Raw genomic sequence first — 21,428 nt, forward strand, 5'->3', positions numbered from 1 at the left:
AGCCCTCTGAGGCTACAAAAGCGCCACCCGACCCACCAGGCAGGAGCCGTTGTTCAAGAGCATTTCCCTGCACTCAGTGCTCTGATCTCGGAAGCCAACAAAACACCACACTCTACGCTCTGATCGCTCACACCGCTGCCCCCCACTACCCGTGGAGAACGGGCCCGGGCTGCTTCCGGCGCCGCCGCAGGCCGCTGGGACGGAGTGTGCTGGCTCCCAGGGTACCGTGGCATGGCTGCCTACTGCCTCCTGTAGCGGTTTCATACCTGTAATTATAACTGCTGTATTCGAAGTCGATGAGCATCAGTCTCTGCTTTTCAGAATTCTCTCTGCCCTCCAGCATCAAGATATTACCTGCAAAAAGGTTTAGATGACGTGCCATTTACCGGGGGCGTGTTGCACAGCTGAAGGCATAAGTCCTTGAACAGAAGGGCCAAGAGTGGTTCTGATCCTGTGAGGGAACCCCAACCACACGGTGAGCAAGCGCCGGGAGCAGCACCGCCCCCCGAGGCCCGGCCCCCCGCAGAAGGCCTTTGGTCACACTGACACAAGGGCCCCTGTTCACGGCAGCCCGAGAGTAACATGGCTCCACGCTCACCCGGTAACAAGAATGTTTCTCCCTCAGCTTGGGGCAGCACCCCCCGGACTTTTCACACAGGGCCACGACGGAAAATGCTTGACTGGCCTGCTGCAGTTCTGGCCGACCTGACCTCCCCAACAGCTAGGAAGCTGTGTCCTGCTGTCCTCCCTGATGAGGATGCTACAGCGAGCTCAGCCACCGCAGGGCCCTGCTGCTCTCCCTCGCTTGGTTCTCAAGGAGACCACAGGCAGCGTTCCTTCTACCATATTTCCTGTACGGCTGAATTCTGGGCCCGAAGTGAACTGGCGGCCAGAATGGCTCTTCAGGCATCCGTTCCAAGCCCCCACCCCCCACGTGACACGGTATCCAGCATCTGTCACTGCCGGGCTGGCAGGTGGGCACCGGTGAGCCAGGCTTTGCTAGTTTTTTGGCTACGCTGTCTCCAGGGTTTCTGCAGGAGGAGCTCTTTCTAAGTTTTTCGGCACACACCTTGCATTTCCAGGGGCCCTTAAAAGGAAATGCCCAGAACAGCAGACTAAGTAAATGTACAACCCCCACTTCCTCCAGCCTCTCACTGGCCAGCACACGTCCCTCAGGCCCCACTGGTGACATCTGTACAGATGACTATCGCCTGCTAACACACGTCTATACCCTGCTCGACTTGGCCAACAATGATCAGCTAATTAATAAACTAAACTATCACACTAATGTCTGATTGATGACTGGTCTTCAACAGGGACTTGTGGTCAAAATTAATAACACACTGCTGAGCCTGGCAAAGGGCCCAAGGGTGGACGTGAGCCGGCGCTGATGCAGAGGACAGAGAGAGCAAGGCAAAGCCTCACCAAAGCCCGGCACCACAGCAGCACCGGCGGGAGCTGCCCAGCTTGATGGAGGCTCCGTCGTACTTTATGGAAGGCAGAGAAACTCAAGGACATGGCAGAGTGAACTGATCCCAGGACAGCAGGTGGCCTCGACTACCTGCAAGGTGTGGCCAGGGCAAGGCCCCCAAAACTGAGCAGGGGCGGTCACCTCTTACTGCATTCTCAGATTATCAAAGTTGTGTGTTCACCAGAGTTAAACACTGAACAAACATGTGACTTAGGAAGCTTCAGTCCTTTATCCAAGCTCCCAGTTTAGCGAATGTTTGCATTTTTTCTTCTATGAATGTATTTTTTACAAAAATGGGAGGACACCCCACGTGTTTTTCTAAAACTTGCTTTTTTTCTCTTAATATATCCTGGAGCTTTTCTGTTGATCTGCATAAAAACTTGACCTCATTCTTTTTCAGGGTTATAAATACTGCACTTGGAGCTGGGTCACTATTTCACGCAGGTACGCCCTCTGCGCGGACACCTGGCATGTGTCACACACGCTGGAGGCCGCTTTCTAAGGAGACACACACACCTGGCCTCACGTAACAGGCAGCAATTCTTACCTTCCTGACAGTCGTTATGACAAAACACAACTGGAGAAGGGGTGGATTCAAGCAGCGACCTGGAAAGGGAATCACACCGTAGGTCAGATGCCTCCGCACGCCGGGTACTGGACTGGTGCTCAGCATCGCCACGCAGCCTCCCTGCAGTGCTGTCCCCATGCGCTCCGAGAGCACTGCCATCACACGGCCCCAGCTCAACCCGGAGCTCCACGCCGGCCCCCCGCGCGCACCCAGCTCTCCCCTGGGCGGGCCCCCTCCTCAGTCGGCTCCGGCCCTGGTTTCCGTCACACCTCTCATCACAATATGACATTAGGGGACACGTTTGCTTGTCTCTGTCTCTCCTAATAAGACACAAGTGCCTCGAACGCCATCCTGGTCTCCACGTCCTTAGTGCCACTGTCACCATGAGTGCCTCCTTGCGCTCGGGGTGAGTGCGCCCCAGAGACCGTGTGGCGCCCCTACTCGCAGGCCAAGCTTCCTGCCCCCCCTTCTCCCAGAGCTCAGGCTGAACGGTCCCCCCACCAGCCCCCACGGCTTCTGTTTCAGAAACCCCCGCTGCCCTGGCCTCGGGCTCCTCACCGCAGGCACTCCAGCTCCAGGGGCAGATTGAGGCGCAGGAGCCGATGGAGCTGCTTGACCCGGGGCTCCCCAGCAAACTTAATCCGCAGCACCTGATTCAGGTATCTGCAGGAAAGGAGAACAAAATCACTGCTCGGCTCGCTGCGGCTTATGGGGGGCTCCTGTCAAGTACAATCACGCAGTGGCAGCGGGAAGCCCCCATCCCCGGGACAGAGCCTGGGGCTCCAGGCTCTCTAGAAAGCTCCTCTCCTGCCCACCCTTCAGCCCGGCGGACCAGAGGAAGCCCTCTGACCACCGTGGCAAGCGAGTACTCACTCTGGAACCTCTGGCAGCCGCTAATAGATAACTTAGAGCCAAGCGGTTTGACCACTTACTTTTCCATTGTTCCAAAAAGCCATTTTGGTTCCTTATTGAATGGCATTTTCATACCATGAAATGTGGCCATTTTCTCGGCTATTTCTGCAGAAATATCTGGCAAACTTAATTCTTCAGTGTCTAAGCGCCGGCTCTGGAATGAACAAGGGAGTCAGAAAACAGCGTTTCTCGGGGGAGCCTGGAGGGGTGCGATCACACCAGGCAAAGACCTGGCAGCCGGCTGTGCAGGGTGTCTCAGCAGCGCACGAAACTCCCTGAGGAACGCGCCCCGCCGACGGTGACTCAGGGACCGCCGTGGCATTTCGCAGAAAGCAGGGGGCTACCTCCACAGGCCAATTTTATTTTGAACCCTTTTAACTGTGAGAAGGCCCTTCTCACATACAAGCATTTAGGCGGACTCCGCCCTCCCTTCTCTCTTCCCTCACTACAGCGTGCCCTCCTCCCTGCTAAAAGCTCCGGGCTCAGGGTTGTTGCATGAGCCCGTGTCCAACTCCTTCAGTGGCTCGGACACCCCGGCCTGACCCATCGCAGCCAAGATGTGGTGCTCAGCACGGGTCCTCCTGAGAGGCCCGGCCAGGAGTTCAGGGTGAGCCATGCCCCCCTCAGCCACAGTGGCATCTGCAGCACGGCACAGGCTCTCGGAGCACACAGCTGAATGAAGAAACAGAGGGTCCCAGCCCCCACCAGTGCGCTTACCCAGCTCCTCCTGAGGAAATCACAATCAACTAAGACCTGTCTGTCTTGTCCACATGCACTGTTCCCCAGAGAACCCCAAAGAGGCATTCCTCTGAAAATCCAGAGCACCCAGCCACAGCGGTGAAGGATGTGTCTCCAAGTTAGACAACACCCAGCTCCAATTCTGGCTTGAATCCTCATTTCAAAGTCACATGGCAAAGGCCCGCTACTCAGACTTCTGCGTCTGACTTTCTGATTTCTATAACATGAGAAGCATGACACGGAGTCCCTGCCGGGGCTGCTCTGACCTAGAACAGACAAGGCAGGCAAGGGCTCTGGGCCGGCACCCAGCCAGGGAGGTCTTGACAAGTGGCGGGAGCCTGATGATGAGAGCTCAGAGCTCACGGAGAGCAGCAGGTTTGGGGCGCCTGGGTGGCACAGCGGGTAAGCATCTGCCTTCGGCTCAGGGCGTGATCCTGGCGTTATGGGATCGAGCCCCACATCAGGCTCCTCCGCTATGAGCCTGCTTCTTCCTCTCCCACTCCCCCTGCTTGTGTCCCCTCTCTCGCTGGCTGTCTCTATCTCTGTCGAATAAATAAATAAAATCTTTAAAAAAAAAAAAAAAAGGAAGCAGCAGGTTTAACCGTGTCTTCCTCCACTCGGGAATCCTCCAAGTTATCAAGTGATCGGGCCAAGGTTAAGGACAGGGAACTCAGCTCCTAGGGGAGGGAACTCAGCTTTCACATGGCTCTGTTAAAAAATGCCAGAACTTTGGCATCGTGGAAGTCTAAGGCTAACTGTGCTCAAAGATGAACCTATTTCAGAGTTCCAAGCTCCTTTCCCAGCACAGGAGAGATCAATAGGAGACTGACCAGGGTCCTCAGAGGTCACTACTCTCCTGGGCCTTCTGGAAAATGGCTCTGGGAACCAGACAAGGTGGAATGCATCCCACCCCATGCAGTTCTCAAGAGTTAACCCGGAAATAACACAGGCTAGCAGGCTGAGCCAAATGAAATCACCATTTCTGGGGTCAAATCAGTTGATGACTGGTAGTTACACATAGCTCAACCTAGCACTTTAGCAGAACTGTAAAGAATCTTCACTATATACAACATTCTATACAATTTCAAAACTAGAATAGTATCAATCCCACAGATGCTACAACCCAGGATCCTGGTCCAGGACAGGACAGTCCCATTATTCTGGGTTGTGCTCACTGGTCCTTTACCTTCCCTAAAAAGAGAAGTTTTACCACACATGTATATTTTAAACAGTTTTTAGTTTGCTTTCAGTGGGCTTTATTAAAATGGTAGACTATCTGTAGCATTCCACAATCTGGTTTTAACACTCAGTGTTGTGTTAAGATGCTGCCACTTCTAACCATAGGAAGTGTTTCAGATTTTCCATGCTTTCAGATACTTTATTCTCTCATTTGATTCTCATGCCAGTCGGATGCTATGGTCTTCATTGGGACAGTTATAAATGAAAACCCCGCCAGGTGGCCAGCCAGGTGCCAGGGCAGAGACTGAAGGCGTGTAGTGAGGGCACAGCCGTTGGTTTCGGCTCACCGGGGGGCTGCCAGCTGCAGAAAGCGCAACCGCATCAACCAGCAGAGGGCGCCCTCCTGGGAGACAGGTCACAAGAAGGCTCCTACCTCTGGGCAGTGGGGATTAGACAATTAGCACCCCTTCCTCCAGCATCCTGCTGAACACGGGCTGAGTCCTGGCAAGCAGAGCATCCCCTCAGCCAGGTGTCTGGTGCTTAATCACCTACCCGACTGTACAGGGCAACCCTGCACACACAGGTGGCCATGGGAGGCAGGGCACAAGAAGGCCGCCATTCGTGACCCTGGTCCTTGAGGAGCTCACACAGGTGAAGGTGTTACGGCAGCATTGGAAATGCCTCAGGACAGCAAGAAAATGCAAACAGTCCCGACTCCTGGAAACAGGATTTGAGCTGGGCTTTGAAACATCAGAGGAAGCTGACTGGCACATGGGAGCTGGGGAGACTCAGAGGGAGTGAGCTGGGAGACAAAGCAGAGACCCGGGTGTGGCTTGGTGTGGCCAGGGCCACGGGGCTCTGCAGCGAGTTCTAAAGGCAGTCTAGAAATTGCGAGGAACAAGGGGCAAGGGGAAAGGTTCAGGGCAAACAGCTGCAGGGGACAATGGGACGTAAGGGTTCATATACATTCTTCATTTAGGTGAACAACTTTGCAGGAAAGACAGAGGTTCTAACGTAAATTCAACAGAAATCTGTTTTTTCTTTACTTCTGATACAGTTTCATCATGTTAAGTCCCATTTACTATGTCAGCCCACGACATCTCAGGCCCCTGCAGCACCAAGACAAAGAATCCGTCTTCTGCCTGCGGCACCTGTCAACTGACCAGTCGAGAACACAACTTACCGGGATGAACTGCTCCAGGCGGCCTTGGGGAAAGATGCCGTACAGCTTTGGCCCAAGAGACCTCTCTGCAAGAATGGCAAACATAACGCTCTCCAGAACCATGGCCTCGGCCCCCTAAAACAGACAACACACCGGACGTTTACTGAGTGCAGGCACAAGGGCTTCCACGGGAGTGGTGGTATCTAACCCCGGCAACCCTACCTCCGGGCGCTACCAGTGCCACCCCCACTTTAAGTACGAAGGAACAGAGGCCACCGTTTTGTAATCCGCAGGATCCTCGCTTGCAACCATCACACTCTACTGATGAGACTGAAAATTCAAGTTTAACCCAGTCACTGATTTCGAAAATAGAACAGTGTCTATTGGTATTTTCTTACTTGCATTTATTTTAAACCTTCTCTGAGCTCCACCCATGGCATCTTCCCAAAGGCCACCACAATGCCATCCATTCTGGTCGTGCTAGCCTGCTTTCCGGCCCGGAGCGTGGAGCAGGAGTGCACCAGCCACAGGGGTCTTCTGCCCCCAAACCCAACCTTAAGGACAACTGACAGATCTGGGCCTGTTTTTGGGTCCAAAGAGCACCCTGGCATGGAGCATTCACGGGGTCTATGCTCGGCTCTTCCCCCTAATCTACTCCCTGCTGCCATTTTAACGTTTGTCTCTTGTCAAAACCCAATGACGCTCAGATGCGATCTTAGTTCTAATAGCCAATGTGGAATCTAGAATCATCCTGCCTTCAAAAACTATCTTTTGGTTTCAGTTCAAATTCACTCCTTAGTCCTTTGCCATTAAACAGCAAGTGAGCCTCTAGGCCGCTGTGTCTGAGGAGAGGCTGGCAAGTGTGGCTAGAAAATGCTTTCCAGTGATCCTTATTCACCCCCAGTTAAGAAATGCCCCCTGGAGACTACAATCCCGCAGAAACACTGCCGAAAGTGAAACAGCTCTTTAAACTCAGCTTATAAAAACAGACACTCAACAGGACCTACTCAGGCAATGACAGGGTGCTAAAGTTATAGAGAAGAAACCAGAAAACAGAGAAGTTATTTTTCCAAAGGACACGGAACCACATTAGAGGAAAAAGTAATTTGGTCACTTCCACACTTGGGGGAGCAAACAGACTTGCTGGGCGGTGACCCCCCACAATTATAGTTTAGCCACTGTCTTGTGTCAGCCACAATTGGGGTCTGACTACCTTGTGAGGCCTCATCTTTATTTACTCATCTGCAGTTTTGTGTCTAGGACTGCTATGAGCTAAACTGTGTCCTCCCCAAATTCACGCACTGAAGCCCTAAGCCCCAGTGCGGAGGTGCCTGGAGATGGGCCTTTGGAGGTGGTTAGGTATTGATGAGGTCACAAGTGTGGGGCCCCCATGCGATCAGTGTCCTTATACGAAGGGTCCCAGAGAGCCTGCTGTCCCTCCTCCGTCCCTCTGCCACGTGAGGACACAGGGAGGAGGCAGCACCCTGACCTCAGACCTCTAGCCTCCAGCCCAGTGGGAAATGAACGTCTGCTGTTAGCAGCCACGCCGTGTCTGCTATGGCAGCCCGAGCAGACTAAGACACGGGCAATACCAATGCAGCATTCATCTGTTAGGTCCACGGAGTTCAGAGCACGGTGTGAGAGGAGAACCCCCTGGAAGAGGTACGGTCACTGCTGGCCCCTCGTCCAGCGCCAGAGATGCCCGCAGGAGAGCGTGCACGGTCTGCAAGGCGTCTCTCGAACTCTCCACCTGGAACCCGTACGGAGCGAAATGCCGCGGTGAAGGCAGGCCGGGAGCTGGTGGCTCCAGGATGTGGCAGCAGGCAGGCTGCCGCTGGGGGCCCTGCACAGCCCTCAGCCATCTGCACCCCCCACCCCGAATTTCAGAGTTCTGTCAGGATTTCTCCTGTCTAGGCATCCAGGTTTCATCAGAATTAAAATTTGTTTTTCGGTTTCCCTCCATGTAAAGTGAGTAAGCTCAAGGGCGTCGAGGTGGGCTCCATATAAAACACACGCTCGTGCCCCATCCTTAACAGGCCTTCGAGTTTGAAGTTGCGAACTTTATACAGAGGTTAAGCCCCACCGCGTTCCTTCAGGAGGCCTAGCACGTGTGCAGCACGTCCGCTCAGCACAAAGGCCACCGGGAACGCATTCCACAGGCCGCACGGTCACTGGGCTGAACACACACTGCCCAGAGTCCTCCGGAGCCACGTCAGCCTGTCGCTGGGACGGTGGAGAGAAGATAGACGGAGACTCAAGCACTCTGTGATTCTCTCTGGGACTGAACACTGTAAACAAGAGATCTCTTTGTTCACATGTAATACTACAATTCAGTATTTATTGCCGGTAGGGAGAAAGGGGAGCTGCGTGTGGAGGAAAGAATCTGGAGGAAGAAACGAAGGAAAACACTTAAGACATACGGACAGGTTAAGAAGCACGAAAAATGCATAGGTTAAGAAGGACAGCATGTAATCTTCGAATGAGCGCATCAACCACTGGAAGCCCTTTTGTAACTACTAGGTCTCCAAACACCTTCCTGCTTGCTGCTTCAGGAAAGGAGCACAGGAGAGAGCAGGGCGGGACCCGCACCCCCCAGCCCACTGCCTCAGCTCGCCTGGGTGCGGCCACCGGCCACCCACCTACAGCTGGTCCGACTTTCTCGGGACAGAAGGTCCTACCTCCACTTGAAACTATTTACTTTGGCTTCCGAAACATTCATATTATTCAGCCCCAAAATACTTACTGGATGTCCACTACGTGCCTGGCACTGTGCTAAGCCCTGAGGAAACACGAACAAGACACGAGCGCTGCCTGCAGGGACCGCCTTCCAGTGTGAGAAGCGGACAAGAATGTGCAAGGCCAGCGCAGCCGGGGGAAACTGGGGACAGGGCGGGGACAGGGCGGGGCGGCTGCTTCGAAGGAGATGGTGACACGGACACCTGAGCGGTGAGAGGCAAGCGCATTCATGGAACTGGGAGTGGAGCACAGCAGTCAGGGAAGAAGAGGACAAGATGAGCTCAGAGAAGCTGGGAGGTCTGGGCCAGCCATGAAGTCCTCAGCGCATCGACAGCGTCTAAGGCCAACGCACGGCCGACACAGAGCCTGAGCACTGCCCGTGACCGTCCCCACAGGAAGGAGCATGTTTTACACAGCAAGCTATCCAACACACCCAACCCCTAAAACAAACTTACACGCTCACCACCGTGCAAGACCTTCCAGTATTTTCTAGCCTACTTCATTTTAAAAAGCAACAAAAATGCTGACATTTCACAAGCCCGTCAAGGTTTTACTACAATCCACCACGTGAAGCCCTGACTCCGATGGGGGCAGGAGAGGCGTTCTGAGCCGGCTGCCCAGGGGAAACACGCGGGAAGGGCAAGGAGGACACTGGACCGGGCAACGTGGAAGTCCTTGGTGACGAGAACAAGAATGGTGCCAGAGGAGCAAGGGGGCAGGGGACAGGGGGGCGGGGGGAACGGCCAATGGAAGAGGAAGGGGGACAGCTGGGGGGTGGAGGTGTGCAGACTCACGACTCAGTTCACCTACACTGTTGTATTTTAAAAAAATTAAAATCCTGTAATAAGAATATCGAGATTATGAACTTTTGGAGAAGACAGAATAGCATTTCTGTGGTATTCTTGCTAAAAATGCATAACCTCATTCCAGTCATGAGAAAAGGTGAGACGGAGAACCTACACTGAGGGAACGTTCTATGAAATAACTGATCCGCGTGCTTCACGAGCCTCGGGACTATAACACGGAGGAAGAGGGACAGACGAGGGAGGAACAGCGAGCAAATGCAGTGTGGGGTCCGGGCCTCACCGTGGACCAGGACAAGAAAGCATCCGTGGGAAAACCTGGGCAATTCAAGGAAGGCCTGTAGCTTAGTTGTTGTTACTGTGCCAGTGCTGGTCTCCAGGGCTTTGCTACGTGTTAACGTCAGGGGAGCTGGGGAAGGGGTGTAGGGGAGCTCTCTGTACTAGTTCTGCAAACTTCCTGTAAGTCTACAATTAGTTTGAAATAAAAAGTTAAAAATAAACGTATACAAAAAAAGACTGAAATCAAGCAATATGACAAAATCAATTACTAATTCTGTCCAGCGGGGTAAGGGTGTTTATTATGTTATTCTGTGCTGTCCCAAATGCTCAACACTTTTTTCCAAGAAAAAAAGAAATCCTGCTACAGAGATGGAACAGACGCGGGCAAGGCTGGCAAGCTCTGTCCCCTGTGAGGGACAGCAGCGACACGCCCGTGGACAGGGAGAGAGGACAGCTGGAGTTGGGAGCACAAGGGAAGGGCGGGTACAAATGTAGATGGCTCCCGGGCTGGAAGTGGGAAGATGAGGGCTGAGAACATACCAGCCAGGGGCAGGGAGGGGCCAGGTCAGGAGGGCGAGCCTCCCAGACAGGCCAGGGGTCCTCCCAGCTGCTTGCGTGCAGCCCCAGAGAGGGCAAGGTGGCCGGGTCCACAGACCAAGCCAGACGGGGAAATCTTCACTGAACCAGGACAGCTCTCAGGAGAGTCTTCAACAGAAGAGAAATGGTTTGGAAGCAGGAACGAGCAAAAAGCAAGAAGACACCCCCCTCACCCCCCACCGTACCAGGATGTGATGGGAAAACATCCTCCCGCAGGGAGCTGCAGGGGAGGGGTCTCTGGGACAGTGAGGCTGTAGAGAGGCCAGTTAGTGCAGGAAACATTCAGATGAGAGGAGTCAAAGACTGCAGACAAAGGCCAGCCATCCAAAGGGGCTCAAATAACATCTTGGACTGAGAAGAGGAAGAGACGAGGAGTGTGTGCACCAGCAGGCGAGGGGCAGAATGTTCCAGAGCTGTGCATGGGCTCCGGCTGCAGCCAGCATTCGATAATTCTATCTGCATCCCACTGGATAGTGGGCATGACAGCCACCGCGAGGCAGCAAGAGGCGGTGAGGTCCTGCCCTGAGTCTAGACCCTCACGAGAATAGGAGGCAGACACAAATCGCATCATGCTGCAAACTTACAGCCAGAGGAAGTGCAGAGAGAGGCAGACGGTGCTCGCGGTGAGGGCACGAAACAGAGACACACCTAGTCTAGAGAGCAGGAGGGCTCCGTGGGGAAGCAACCCTTGAGTGAGGTCCTAATTACAAGCAGAAGCAGGGGTGAGAAATGGGTAAAGTCGGGAGCACTCCAACTGGAAGGGAACAGTATCTGCGAAGAAAACCACACAGTTGAGGACAACGTGGCTGGAGAGCAAGAATGGGGAAGGACACTGAAAAGAATGGACAGCTCAGCAGTCAGGCCACGGGGAAGCTGACCTGGGGCACAGCGAGGGCCGAAGGGTGTCAGGCCAGAGGCTGACCTGATCAGAGGAGCGACCGGAGCAGGAATGGAAGCACAGCCCCCAGAGGAGACGGGGGCAGCCTGGACCAGGGAGGTGCGCGGCGCTGAAGGAGATGTGTGCACAGGCCCAGGGTAGAGTTCGCGGGAAAACAACAGACTCGTGCTTCAGATACGGGGTGAGGGAGAAAAGCGTCTCGGAGGGGCCTCCTGGCTTTCTGTCTGCAGAGAAAGGAGAAACACGTTCCTCGGAGGGAGTGGGGCGGAGACCCTGTGTTCAGCCTCGGACCTGGTGAGACGGCCTAGGGGAGGCAGGCAGTGGGTGGTGCTGAGGGGCAGCAGGGGAAGAGGGCCTCGGGCAAGTCGTGGGGCACTTCAGACAACACGAGATCAGGCCCAGAAAGGAGCCAAGGAGGGGAAGAAAACATTTCAGAAAGGGCAGGTGCTGCCAGGTGCCGCTGAGAAGCCAAGTTAACCAGAACTGGGAACGCACTGTGGGACTGGCATCACGGAGGCCCCCACGGCCCAGCCTTGTCGGCCACCGGGACACACACAGGCCTATACACTGAGGACTCAGGCTGGCGGAAAACTCCATGTCCATCGCTCCCCGCCCAGTGGCATTTCACTCAGCGTCACCCAGAGCACACGTTCTAGATCCACTAGACCGGGGTCTCCAGAGCAGGGCGTACCCGGAACAATCCACCGCCACATGAGGAGGAAACATCAGTACTTTCATTCCTTTATAATCTCACCTCTTCTTAATTCTTATTTCTCAACGATTGCAATAACTAGTCTACAGCGAGTAAAACCAGTGCACTTACGTCTGTGCTGTGGGGGCGTGCGTACTTCTGTGCAAACCTGCATGTGCTCGAAGGTGTTCGCCCCCTGGCCTGTGGACACCACTGCTCTGAGCTCCCCCACTTCTGAGCTTTGCAGAGGGACCAGGTCGACACCTCAGCACTCTTGACCTCAAGCTCTTCTGAACATAAGCATTTTGGGCGGGGGGGGGCATTCTAACTGGGAAGAGGCCCTTCTGACCAGGGTACCGCCCACGGGAAAGGCCTCCTGCTCACCCGGGGACGTGCCTGCTTCCGTGTTGCGCGGACGGAAGGAGGGGGGTCAGAGGCACAGCACACGAGCCGGGCTGCCTCCGCGTCCTGTCACGCACAAGCGTCTCCCCAAACCGCCTTCTCTCGGCACCCCAGATGCTGTTTAGATTGCCCTAAGGACACCGCACGTCCGCTGCCTGTCCTCTGGAGGAACTAAAAATACCCGGGGCACGCTCGTGCTTACTGAGGTGGCTCCCCGCGCGGCAAGAGCCCATCCTCTGAGACACGGCCGCGGCCCTCTGGGGGCGGCGAGCGGGCAGGTACCACGAACACCGCTTACACCTCAGACAGACGCAGAACGGACTGAATTACTTACTTGAAATTCATTTTCTTTCTGAGGTTGTTCGGATCCCTCTTTATTACAGGACCTCTATGAATGAGAAAAAGCAAACACTTCTGGTAAGATGGGGAACACCAAACAGACACTAACTTTGCAACCGCCAGAACAGTCGGGGTTTACAAAACGTCACAGACCTTTACTGAGTGCTTCTCAACCCACGGAAGTCACCAGCGGCAGACAAATGCAGCACCGGTGCCCAGCACTAGGACCAGCACCCGAGGAATCGCTTCGTTTCTTTACAGGAAAAGGAATGTGCTGTTGACCCCAAACAGCCGTGTACCTTTTCACAATTTCACTGTCTGAGGATGTCAATAGGGGGCGCTCTTCCAATCAGGCCTTCCCAAGACAAATGGTCAAGTGGTCTCCCCAATTTAGCTAGGTGGTTCCTTCAAGGCAACACTCTCCTGAGGAAGCTTCCTTCCTGCAAGAACAGAGAGTGTGCACGCACCCGTGGCAAGTCGCCACGGTCAGCACAGAGCAGGGACAGAGAAGAAAGCCCTGTGCAGGCAGGAGCCCTGGCACAGAACCCGTGCGACGAGCCTGCCAACCTGCCACTTTCACAGACTAGCCCTGCTCGCTCAGCCTGTCACTGGCTCAATCTGAATTCTTCCTCCACCAAAAAGAGGGTCATGCGAATTTAATGAAGTCCTTACACTTAATATATGTTAATATATTAAGGGATATTTTTATAGCACTTCCCTCAATGAAACTGCGAGTTACTGGAAACCAGGGATCTGGCAATAACAACCAGACCCTTAACTACCTTAAGCAACTCTCTGGCTACATTCTTTCTTCATAGCACAGCTCGTATCTTTTAAAAGCAACCCCCCACCCCAAGTGCTTTAAAAATCTTCATACTATCTTTAATAAGGGGATGGAGAAAAGCAAGTCAGAAACTTAAGCATCATGTCAAAATTTTACACTCAAATATTGCCTCTAGAAATGTTATTTGTTGAAACTGAACAAAGCCGGCTTCAGCCAGACACAGAAGGAAGCCCATAAAGGGAACTTTTTAAAAATGTTAAGGTAAAAGATTCTTGAACACCCCATGAAAAACATACCTTTCCATTCCACAGCTTTATCAAAAACACCTGTACCAAGGGTGGAAAGTATGGACAGGGGGAAAAAAAATGCCACGTTAAGCAACACCAGCTACGCCAGCGCCACTCAAAGACCCCAGCGCGTCAGAGCCGCGCTCCCGTCCACCCTGCACGGACACGCGCCCCGGGCGCTGTCACGCGCTCTGCACAAACAGTGCCCGCGGCAGCTTCCTCCGCAGAGGCAAACCACAGTCCACGTTCACGAAGCTCTCTGCAAAAGACTTGCACTTACACATATTCAGTAACATCCTGAACGTCCTGTGAACTTCATTTTGTACAAAGTACAGGAAGCACAAATGCGGGTATATACTTTCATTTGTGTCATCTGCGTTTCTCTGATGCAAAGATGTTACAGGGTAAATCCCGTTACAATGAAAGCTACGAAAATGAAAATACTGCTGACCACACGGCTTGGGCCTGTGACGTGGTAAACTCCGGGGAGGAGCAACTGGGTACCACGAAAGCGCGGCTCCTTCCTTCCCTCCAGACCACCCCCTCGGCCGCGCTGCTACCTCGGACTCGGACTTCAGGTGTCCCTCTCTCCCCTGCGGCCTACCGGGTCCTCACAAATCAGGGCTCCATCTTTCACTTACGGTGAGTCTTCCCCCAAAGCACCAGCAATCCCGCTGCTCACTACACTGCTTGCCGGCACGAATAAAGGACCGGCCACGTTGTGAAGCTCAAGGCACGGCCTCCGCGACGGAGCCAGCCGGCTTCGGGCAAACTCGCGTCCGTGGTCCGAGCTGGGAAACTGGCTGTGGTGTTCATCTGGTTACTGAATGGGGCCAAAATGCCCCCAGAACGTTAAATCCTGTGCTTGTTCTCCCTAAGGAAAGTTAAGAACCAAAAAAGTTCTGTAATATGATATACTGTCTATTGATACTTTGTCAGAAAAGACAAATATGGAATTTGGATATCCTACTGAAGTTTGTTGTAACGGGATTTGACCTGTACGAAATTCTAAGTGACTGTGGTTATTCCTATGCTGTTATTATTCGAACTGTATCTTCTTAGGGAGATACAGTTAAGGGGTTATTCAGCCAACAGAAGTCCCTTTCCCCTGCCCAATGGTGCTCTCAAAAGCAAGTCACTTCATCCAAAGTTACAAACTGCCTTAGTTCCCAAGGCCATTCCTTTTTAATACTCACACCAGTGGAAATAAATTCTGTTAAGGATTCCCCCACCCCTCCCCACCCCATCCCACCCCCAGATGAGTGCATTACTTATACCATGAGAGCACCGTCATGAAGGCAAGATGGACTTCTGCCACATTCAACCCTCTGTTCTGTTTCCTCAGTACAGAATGTTCAGGCTCCCTCAACCCTGTAAACAAGAGAGCAAGACCAAGAAATCTCAAACCAGTGAAGACTTTCACGAAAAGAGAGAGAAGAGGCCTCATCCCGATAAGCCAACCAGAGACAGACTCATACTGCCAAAAAAGAGGTCAGAGAACTTTTTTGTGCGGGAAGATGGGAAGTAAAATGTATCTCGGAATCTGTGGGATTTTACTTCAGAGGCACAAGTTTATTTGAAGCAGATATTAAAAATATATTGTATAAATATTTAACAGGACTCCAAATTTTTTGCCACCTTTTCATGTTAATAAAGACTAGCTGTCATATATAAACTAAAACTACAATTTTTTGTATTAGGAATTTGAATACTGGTTAATATCAAATAATTACTAAAATCTTTTGATGTAAACAATATGGTCATTTTTTTTTAATCATCTTATATAGATATAGATGGAAACCTTCATGGAAACACTAGTGTGATATCTGGAATATGCTTCAGAATAAGCCCAGAGAATGAACAAGGGCGAGGATGAAGGGCTGGTCAGAGGGAAAGACGGATATTGGGGTACTTGGGGCTCATTACACTCTTCTGCTCCACTTTTGTGTGTATCTGAAATTCCCCACAATATGAAGTCTTTTTAAAAATTGGGGCGCCTGGGTGGCACAGCGGTTAAGCATCTGCCTTCGGCTCAGGGCGTGATCCCGGCGTTATGGGATCAAGCCCCACATCAGGCTCTTCCTCTATGAGCCTGCTTCTTCCTCTCCCACTCCCCCGGCTTGTGTTCCCTCTCTCGCTGGCTGTCTCTATCTCTGTTAAATAAATAAATAAAATCTTTAAAAAAAAATAATAAACACAGACGGGGCGCCTGAGTGGCTCGGTCGGTAGAGCGTCTGACTTCAGCTCAGGTCATGATCTCAGGGTCCTGGGATCGAGTCCTGCATCGGGCTCCCTGCTCAGCGGGGAGCCTGCTTCTCCCTCTCCCCCTCCTCCCACCCATGCTCTCTTGCTCTCTCTCTCAAATAAGTAAAATCTTTTTTTTTTTTTTTAAAGATTTTATTTATTTATTCAACAGAGATAGAGACAGCCAGCGAGAGAGGGAACACAAGCAGGGGGAGTGGGAGAGGAAGAAGCAGGCTCATAGTGGAGGAGCCTGATGTGGGACTCGATCCCAGAACACCGGGATCACGCCCTGAGCCGAAGGCAGACGCTTAACCGCTGTGCCACCCAGGCGCCCCCAAATAAGTAAAATCTTAAAAAAATAAAAATAAAAAAGAAATAAACACAGAAATTTCAAGACCTAAGAAGTAGTAGGAATGCATCAAATATGTTTAAGACTCTAAAACCACTGAATTGTACACCCTAGACGGGTGAACTGTAAGACAAAGAGACTACAAAAACAAAAAACAGAAGGACACCCAGTGATAATTAAAAATATACTGCCACTGGCTTCCTCTCATCTTCCTCGTTCTTTTCTTCTTATTTTGGTCTTGGTTTTTAAGAGAATCTGAAAGTCTTCATTATAATCCACAAATTCATTAGACTGTGATGTAGGAAACAAAACTGGCTAAAGTGGTAGCAGTAGTAACAGGAGTATGGTTTATATTTTATTTTAGACTTATACAAGATTTTGAAAGCTGAAGCAGATTTTTGATGGACCAAAAACTTTTAAATTTAAAACCTAAATTCCTAAAAGCCTGAATTTTATTAGTAAGGGATGAGAAAGTAGAGGACTTTCACTTTTTATTTTACATACTTGTATTGTTGCAAAAAAGTTTAAAAGTATACGTTACTTTTATAATAAATACATTTGATGTAAGGTTTCAAATGTTACTTTTCTGACAAAACTCCATGTAAAGCCTCTTGCACTTTAAAGACTATGAAAAAGGGGCGTCTGGGTGGCTCAGTCGGTGAAGCGTCTGCCTTCAGCTCAGGTCATGATCCTGGGGTCCTGGGATTGAGCCCCACGCTGGGCTCCCTGCTCAGTGGGAAGCCGGCTTCTCCCTCTGTTTCTGCCACTTCCCCCACTTGTGTTCTCTCTCTCTCACTCACTCTCTCTCAAACAAATAAATAAAATCTTTAAAAAAATAAAGACTACAGTAAAAAGTACCCTTCATATTCCAGGTAATCAGTTTTAAAATGTTTTATTTCATGCTCTGAAAAAAAAAATGAAAATCAAATAGTAAGACAACTTTAGGGGCTAAGATGAACAAATATCACTTGACTAAATTTATCTTATATGATTTTCAGATCAAAAAATGTTCTATTTAAAGTTACCCAATATTCCAAAATACAACAATTTATTTCTTTAAATTTGTCCAAGCTATTCGGCAGAATAAACTCTTACCATCTGGCCAGTTCTTAATGACAGATTCCTCTAACGATGAGGGAGCTAGTTTTACAACTGAACTACTCTAATAAAGCCCCATTTGTGCGCTAAGACAAAGCACACCTCACTTTCCCTACAGTCCGTGTATGTGTGGCTGTGCATGTAAATAAATCAGCCAAAGTGGCATAAAGACAGTGGCACAAAGTGGCATCCAGCTATTTAAATGTTATTTGTAATACTGAAACATCTGTCTTCCAAGTACCTTTAAAAGCCCACCAGTGAATGAGCTAGCTACTGGTGGGACAGGCTGGGAAAAGTGTCGAATCAGCTACAAACGATGACATGTCACCAACAGTGTAATACACTGGAGATGCTGTTTAGGAAATCAAACCGTCAACTACAGATACTGTTATAAGGAGGAAGTAATCACTATGCTAAATGTCATGGTGGCCACAGAAATAAAAAGATACAAAAAAGAGTGTCTGATACAAACACGGAGGACAGCCCTTCTCACTAGCCCTTCCTTCTCCACCAAAAGCAGAAGCACAAAAAAGTACACAGAGCAATCAGCTGGCTTATTTATCTACTTTAAGTAGACTGCACGCCCAACGCGGGGGTTTCATGGCTCTGAGATCAAAAGTCGAGAGCTCTACCAAGTGAAGCAGCCAGGCGCCCCTCACCTGGCTCCTTTAAAAGTTCTGTACAAAAGAGCAAGTTGGTTATGGCCTTTTAAAAACACTCTGGGACCCTACAATGCAAGATAAAGAATAATCCAAATGTTAGCTAGACTCAACTTCTAGGACATGTCACAATCTGGCCTAGGACAATCTGGGATCATCCTCATGAGCTGAGTCCCAAGCAGCTCCCAGACCGTCGGTATTTACCCCCAAAGCAGGAGGTGTTGCACTACTCGGCATGTTCAGTCACTGTGATGCTCATCTGGTCCTGCCGTGGCGCGGGCTCTTTACTGTGTGGCCTGTGGCTCTGCGGATCCACCCTGAGATCTGAGCACACTTGACTCTCTAGGGGTTGACACAGGGGCCTTGTGCCATGCCTCAGGTGAGCTGGGGCGAGGACAGTATGAGAACTGTGGCTCCGGAGAATGCACAGTAGTCATGTGGCTCCTTCCATAACCTTCTGCAGTACATTTTCTTCTCACTGTTACCATAGATCCTAACCTTCCTTCTCCCTGATTTCTACGAACACATTCTATATTTGTTTTCATGGTCTCTTACAGCATTTTCTGAAAAAAATATTTTACAGAACACATTAAAATGTGAGACCACAATGTAATGATTTAAAGTATAGCTGGGGGCGCTGAGCTGGCTCAGTTGGTGAAACGTGCAACTGATCTTGGGGTCTCAAGTTCGAGCTCCATGTTGGGCGTAGAGATTACTTAAAAATAAAATATGTGATTCTCTAATGAGCACATGTGACTTACAAGAACTTAAGCAGACAAATGATTCTTAACATTTTATGGTCTTCTCTAGAGCATCTTCAATTACCTTGAAGAACATTCTAGAACAATCTGATCCTCTGAACTTTGCAAAATGCGATGACTGGATCCATCAACAGGAGACCAGAAGTTCTAAGAGGCTCTAGGAAGACATAAACCAGAAGACAGGCTCCTTCCAGAACCTTCTCAAAATTATGTCTGATCCAGGGTAACCTGCCGCCCCAAGACCTCCAAGACTTCAGGCACATTAGTCATAAGCACCCCGAGGGCTGACCTGCAAGCAACACGTTTGCAGGAAGAGAGGCCTGGCTTCTCTAGCCTGTGCGTGCCTTCATGCTGGACCAGCACTGCTGACCCTCGTACAGCTACAGGGTACGGGGAGGATACGGACTGACAGGCGCAAGGAAGAGAGTTTGTTTCTAACTCTGACCAGAATATCAAGACAACATGGTATTTCCTTAAAGCTGAAAGTAGAATGAAGAAAGAAGCAACTACATACCTCAAATGAATTTTGAGGCCCATAAATTTCTAAAATTACCAAATCATTTTCTACTGAGGAAACAGAAGAAAGGGATTGGATTTGCCTCGGACCAAAAAGAAAAAAACAAACAAAAAAACCCCCCAAAACAAAGGAAACCCCAAAACCAAAAAGGGATATATTCGTTACGTAACATTCCGAAATCTTAATCGCTGTACTTCGTGAGCACAGCACAGGCTGTAGCTGGTGCTACTTAACAAAAGCATTTCCATTTTCTTTTTAAAAAGCATTTCTTGAAACCAAGGACTAAAAGAAAGAAATTAAAGCTGTAGAGAATGCTCCAACTTCAGAGGACTCATACTATACCGTGAATCGTGTCTGTCACCTGGAAACCAGAGTGCTCCAGGCACGATCGCATGGACAGCCTGCGGCAGAGAACACATGCACAGACAGCTAAAGTGGTACATTACCCCCAAGTGCCCTTCACGCCACCCAACACAAAGCCATTCCTTCCCCAGCCGGGCGGGCTGCAGTCACACCATCGTTCCAGGGACCAGAAATCTGTATTGGCTTCATGCTATAAATCCCAAACATTTAAGACCAGCAAGACAAAGACACTTGGCATATGTCAAAATTAGACACAGTAGTCTGCGATTTATTTAGTTATCAAATGAAGGCACCAAAGCAGGTATAGAAGGGCCGCAGATAGTGACTTGGCAACTGTCTCTTGAGTATTAACTGAAAAAACACTAGGTTAGATCAAGTGGGAACACACAATACTAAAAAATGTGTTACTTCTGGGGGGGGGGGGGGCTGGACTACCTTAGGGATACATGTAATTACACCACACTCAAAGTCCAAGGGGGTTTTTTAACGCAGAGTAAACAAAACAACTTAAGCTCATGAGGATCCTAACATGAGAAAAAAATGCACAGAGTTCACAGTACTCAGTTACCAGGGACATGTGCTCTCCCCAGTCTCTGGGACAAAGCCGGGCTCCTCGTGAGGCAGCACGAGTCCGACGGTCTCTTCAATGTTTGTAAGCAGTCGACTTCTCAGTTGCTGATAGTTTAGGATGAACTATCCATGGGCTGTTCCCATACTGTTTCCCATATTTTAGGGTGGTTTAATTTCTACTTAAACTGGCATTAAGAGAAAACAGGGAAGATGACATTTTGCTTTCTGGATTTAAAACAGAACATGTCCCAGACTGTACCCTTTTGAGTCATGAATACATATCTGCGTTGTGCCTTGATGCCTTTAATTTTATTATGGTTAGTACTCAAACAAGCACTAATATTAGCCTTCTATTGCTCAAAGAACACACAAAAACATTTTCCCAGACAACACTCGAGAGATCTTTGATGTGGATTATGGACGTTCATGCCCGTGAGACTGTTCAAAACGGTGAGGTCAAATCTCTCCATTCATGCACAGAAGGAACTGGCTCAACACAGAGTCACTGTTCTGACAGAGGAAGGGACAAAGCAATCCTCTGAGACTTCCGCCAACTGGCACAGGTTACATTGAATGAACAATACGTACTGACATTTGTGTCTTCCACAATTCATGATAAATAAGCAAACGGGTTATTTGTAATCAGCCAAACTTGCTGCTTTGAAAAGGCTGCTACTGGACGTTGCGGAGCTCATGTTCCTTCCCAGTATCAGAAAGGAAAAAAACCAAGTTACATTTATAGCTTGCGTTATCGTTTCAAGCTCTCTTCTAGCAGTTACATCTCTTTCCACATGGTAAAGGCTGAACGAGTACTTCTCATGTTCTGTTAAACTACACTACTGTGCTTCGGGGTGATTCGACAGCGGAATTCCGTGTCCGTCATCTGTGCAACCAGAGAAACTAACCCTCCTCGTTAAAATGAAAGCCAGACCGTGTGAAACAGACCTGGAACTGTACTGGCAGGTACTGCTTTAAGATCAGACGGATATTTTGATGTTTCTAGTGTATACATTACAGAAAC

The 21,428-nt window shown here is 50.2% G+C and overlaps 1 protein-coding gene across 2 annotated transcripts in view; it reads right to left on the minus strand.

Annotated features, from left to right (window-relative positions):
* The window catches only part of CHKA (choline kinase alpha), a 58,491-nt gene that overhangs the window by 10,773 nt on the left and 26,290 nt on the right, over nt 1-21,428 (minus strand). Inside the window, exons 3-8 of one of the 2 annotated variants that reach the window (XM_040639548.1) lie at nt 12,771-12,824; nt 6,052-6,165; nt 2,972-3,105; nt 2,598-2,702; nt 2,019-2,077; nt 267-354 (exon numbers count right to left, since the gene is read on the minus strand). In XM_040639548.1, coding sequence (XP_040495482.1) covers nt 267-354; nt 2,019-2,077; nt 2,598-2,702; nt 2,972-3,105; nt 6,052-6,165; nt 12,771-12,824 — 554 coding nt within the window. The remainder of the gene's footprint in view (nt 1-266; nt 355-2,018; nt 2,078-2,597; nt 2,703-2,971; nt 3,106-6,051; nt 6,166-12,770; nt 12,825-21,428) is intronic. The other variant, XM_040639549.1, reaches the window with a different exon arrangement.

Source organism: Ursus maritimus, unplaced genomic scaffold (genome assembly GCF_017311325.1).
Source record: "Ursus maritimus isolate PB19 unplaced genomic scaffold, ASM1731132v1 scaffold_23, whole genome shotgun sequence".
Classification (NCBI taxonomy): domain Eukaryota; kingdom Metazoa; phylum Chordata; class Mammalia; order Carnivora; family Ursidae; genus Ursus; species Ursus maritimus.